Source organism: Lycium ferocissimum, unplaced genomic scaffold (genome assembly GCF_029784015.1).
Source record: "Lycium ferocissimum isolate CSIRO_LF1 unplaced genomic scaffold, AGI_CSIRO_Lferr_CH_V1 ctg18801, whole genome shotgun sequence".
Lineage (NCBI taxonomy): Eukaryota > Viridiplantae > Streptophyta > Magnoliopsida > Solanales > Solanaceae > Lycium > Lycium ferocissimum.
The window spans coordinates 7,830-12,182 of NW_026718026.1; the positions used below are offsets into that span (position 1 = coordinate 7,830).

At 47.3% G+C, this 4,353-nt stretch overlaps 1 protein-coding gene across 1 annotated transcript; it reads right to left on the reverse strand.

Moving 5' to 3' along the window:
* Positions 1–1,025: 1,025 nt before the first annotated feature.
* LOC132042879 (uncharacterized) lies at positions 1,026–1,511 on the reverse strand. Its single transcript, XM_059433386.1, has one exon. It carries the CDS (start codon positions 1,509–1,511, stop codon positions 1,026–1,028), a length of 486 nt encoding a protein of 161 aa, XP_059289369.1.
* Between the last annotated feature and the right edge of the window lie 2,842 nt (positions 1,512–4,353).

The window sequence follows — 4,353 nt, forward strand, 5'->3', positions numbered from 1 at the left end:
TGCAGAAAGTAAAGCACCGGACGAAGTTAGATCTGAAAACACGTGTTGCACTATTTTCCTTAGTACGGTTTTGTCTGAAGTGGGTTTTCCGACAAGGTTTTTAATGAGGCAACAAGTACAACGTGTTACTTTATGAAAACGAGGCAAAGTACCAGTAACTCGAGGTCCACCTCTCGAGTGGGGACTTGATAGTGCTTACCCGATCATGCGGCTCAGATAAACACTAGAGGACTATCATACCCACATCGAGGTTTACCCCGGAAAGTTAAAATGAGTCCAATTCAACAAAGCAAATGAAAGAATATTGTTAAGTGCTACCCCAGACCTTCTGTGTTAGGTTTCGATGTAAGGACCAAACGACGAAAAATGAATCGTGTCCACTTAGTATTTGCTACGGCAAAAACAGAAGGAAACGGATGAAGTCTTCATATTATGTACGTGCAAATACTTGCAATATAAAGAAAATTATGAAAAATTCATCTCAGACATGTCTACTTATTAAATACCCTGTCTTTTGGGGACTACCGTCGAAATTCGGCATCTTTTTTTTATTGGCAAATATCAACAAGGTTACGTTGAACCGAGGGAACTGCCGTATCAAAATTTGACAAGGTAGGGATTCAGTGTCCGAACCTAATCTATTATAAGTCGAAAAAAGGTTCGAAAACCTCGCCCAAAATGCCTAACGTGATTTGGAGATGTCTGAATTCACAAAGCATAAATAAGTCCCGCGGGCAAATCGCTTGATCAAATCCTCGGACAAAAATATACCGAACGAAGAGAAAAGCCAACACTTAGGCACAGTCCAAAAAAAAAAATGACTCCGAACCTTTGATTATTCCTAACGGGATAAGCGATTAAGGCAAATGTCATAACAAGCATTCGGATAAAAGAATGAAGAAACAATCAAAAGGGAAATGCTCATTTCATATATGAAAGGTTTTTACATTTGAACTTTCCACAAGTCAAAAAGCAAAAACAAACCAAAAGGCAAAAACAAAATAAAGGCTAGTGCAGGCCCTGATCTACCCGGTACGGTTGGAGCCGGAGTTCTCGGAAACCGTTCGCTCGGAATCCTCAGACTCAGCATCAAGAGCTTTTTTAGCCTCCTCCTCCATTGCTTTGGCTTCATTTATCCGAGCCTGGAGGTCCCCTAATCCTTTTTGGGCCTGTTCGAGGGTAGCCCTCCTGGACTTCCACCGTTCATACTCGACCAAAATCGTAGTACGAGCCTCGGCAGCCTCCATGTCCTTAAGAGACTCTTCTAAGTCGGCCTCGACTTTTTCCAATTTAGCCACTAGTTTGGATCTCTCTTCGAGAAGAACTCTGTGAATTTGGTTAACCGACTTGAGCTCGTCCTGAAGCACGTCATTGGCTTCGGATGCCTCCTCGAACTTGCTTTTGAGCTCGTCACTAATCCGGGCTCGAGCCTCGGTTTTCTGTTCGACTACCCTCAACTTCTCCTTGTCTTTAGCATGCTCGGATTCCAGCAACCGATGCCTCTCTGCCATCTTCACGGCATCGGCCTTGACCGAATCAAGTTCACTTCGAAGTTGGGAAATAGTGGCCTCGAGTTCACCAAGCCTCGAAGTAAAACGGGCATTGTCTTGATGAAGGCCGGCATTGTCCGCTTCAAGGAGCCGGTTCTTTTCAACCACTTCGGCCAACTCGGCCTTCAAACGAAGATTTTCGGCCTTTAAAGCATCGAGCTCGGGTTGAAGGTTGGAAAGAGCAGCGGCTCGGCTCAATTGGTCTTCTTTTCCTGCAGAAGGTGCTGGAACTTCTCCGTTTCTCGGCCCTGGGCATCCAGCTGGCCCTTTAAGTCATCGACCTCGTGCTGGGCACAAATAAAGCCCTCATTGATGAGCACAACACTCTGCAGAAGAAACAAATCAAGTTAATTTGGATAAACAAGTTGAAAAACACATTGAATTATAGAAAGATTGGATGTTAAGCTTACCCGGTTGCCTGCGTGCATGCCCTCATTAATAAGGCACTGCCAAGGGACTCCGACCATCTTTCTCTTATCCGTGTCCGAAATAAGAGGCCTCAGATAGCTTGCTACTCCCACAGGACGGGACAAAAAGCTGCAATCATCGGGGACGGTGACCACGGCCGACCTTGTCCTTCTCGGTTCCATGCTAGGGGCCGGAAAAATACCTACAAGACTATCTCTTGCACCCGTTTCGGTGGCCCGACTAGCTGCCCTCGTGGCTCAAGGAATAGGGAGATGTCCGAACCTGGCTGCTTCCCCGGTTGCAGGTGGAATATCCGAGAACATGTCATCCAAGTTATCGGACCTCGGTGTAGAAGTAGGAGAAGCCGGAACAGCCCCAGCGGCCTCGGTAGAAGCAGGTGCCTCGGATGTTGCAGCTTGGTCACCACCGGGCAGTGGGCTGGTATCCATTGGAGCCTCGGTATCGGGGGCCGACTCTGCTCTTTGTGCGGCCTCAATATTCGGATATGGCCCGGATCTTCTAGGCCTCTGCAGGGGAATCTCTTCGGGTGAAGCGTCACCTGAAATGTCAATGAATTCAATTAACCTTAGAGGAGTTGAAAAAAGAACTTCTCCCCACCTGTGTGCGGAGCCGGAACGGAAGGTCCTTCCTCAGTTGTAGGAAAGGGCGAAATGGTGGCTTCCTCCTCCGGAACAGAGGCGACGAATAGGCCCTCACCAACCCTTCGAATAAGAACGTTGGACTCTGATTCATCCCTCAGAGTCCGAACAACGCTCCTTACCCTTTTCTTTGGTTTCTGCCCTTTGGCCGAGGGTTTTCCTCCGTCTCTTACCGGCAGCGACAATGAGTCGAGATGATCCTGCCGTATCAAATTCAGGAACCGGTGCAGCAGGCTAGGCTGTTGGTTCCAGTCTTGGCTCCACCGAGCCCTTGGGTAAACCTGAATAACGAAGGGGTTATAGAAAAAAAAAAGAAAAAAGGGAGGCAATAGATAACAAATCAAAGAGAAGATTACTGTGATTTTGGGCAACCCATCAGCCACGCGACAGGTCCCCCCATGTCCGTTGTTCATGAATGTGTTGGTCGATGATTGCTCCAACCCATTCGGTAAGGTTCCGGATGGCTGGAGGTATCCATGCCTCGACTGATAAAAAAAAAGGGGCGGAGAAATCACATGTATGTAAGGGAGCAAATGTTGACAAAGTGCGGAGGAAGAATAATTATAGAAGGGAGAACTGAGAAACTTACGCCTATCGTTCCACCTCTCCGGAAAGGGCATGTGATCGGCCGGAATAATGTCCGCAGTCCTTACCCGGACATAACGTTCCAACCATCCTCGATCTCTGTCCTCGTCGAGTTTGGAAAAGATCGGGTTCCGACCTCGCTTGGCGAGCTTTATCACGCCCCCTCGGAAGATTCTCGGGGAATATAACCGGATGAAGTGCGCCATCGTGAATTCCCTGTTGACGTTATTGGCCAGTAATCGGAGGCAGGCCATGGCCCTCCAGATAATCGGCCTAATTTGGGCCAAGGTCACATTGTACGTCTGGCACATCTCTAAAATAACCGTATCGATTGGAGGATCGAGTTTGAGCATAAACAGATACGTGTAAACGTATAGGAAACCTTCTCTATGATCAGTAATAGACTCGTCGGGCCCGGGGGCGAACACTTGCACCGGACGATTATCCCATCTGCAATCGGCTCGGACCCGGGGGAGGAGATCTTCCGTAATAGACGAAGGGTATCGCCTTACGTCGAAACCCCTATCCACGATCGGAGATGGATTCTCGACGTCAAATTCGTGGCTGTAGTTGGGTCTGGAGACACTATGTCCAAAGCAGTTGGTTCAACAAATGTTTTTCCCTCGGGTTTTGAGGCTGGCTCGGCTCCTTGAGAAGAAACCAAAGGAACGTCCTGGGAAGTAGATTCGGTGTTGGCAGACATTTGGAAGGTATGAAAGAGTAGGTAAGAAGATTTGAGAATTTGAAGTGGCTGATGGAAAATTCAAAAATGAAACAATGGAGGAAATATTAGGAGGATGGAGGAGACAGTTGAAAGATGCAAAACAACAAATGAAAGGTTTAGCAAAGAATGCTCTTACGTTCAAAACAACAAATGAAGAGAAGTTGGAGTGGCTTTACGATCAAGAAAGTAAGAAACAAAGAAGCAGAGAATGAGTAAGTGAAGTGAAAATGAAAAAATGACACAGCTTTGGGCCATATATAGGCATTGTACTGTAGCGGTTACAGAGAACAACCAATCAGGCGGCGACACGTGTCTTACAATTAATGAGACGTGATATGAAGCGACGTGCGTTACGGCGATTCTCGAGGTCGGCCATTCGGGACTAGACACGTGGCCGATGTCAGAAGGACGTGACATAATTGTTCCC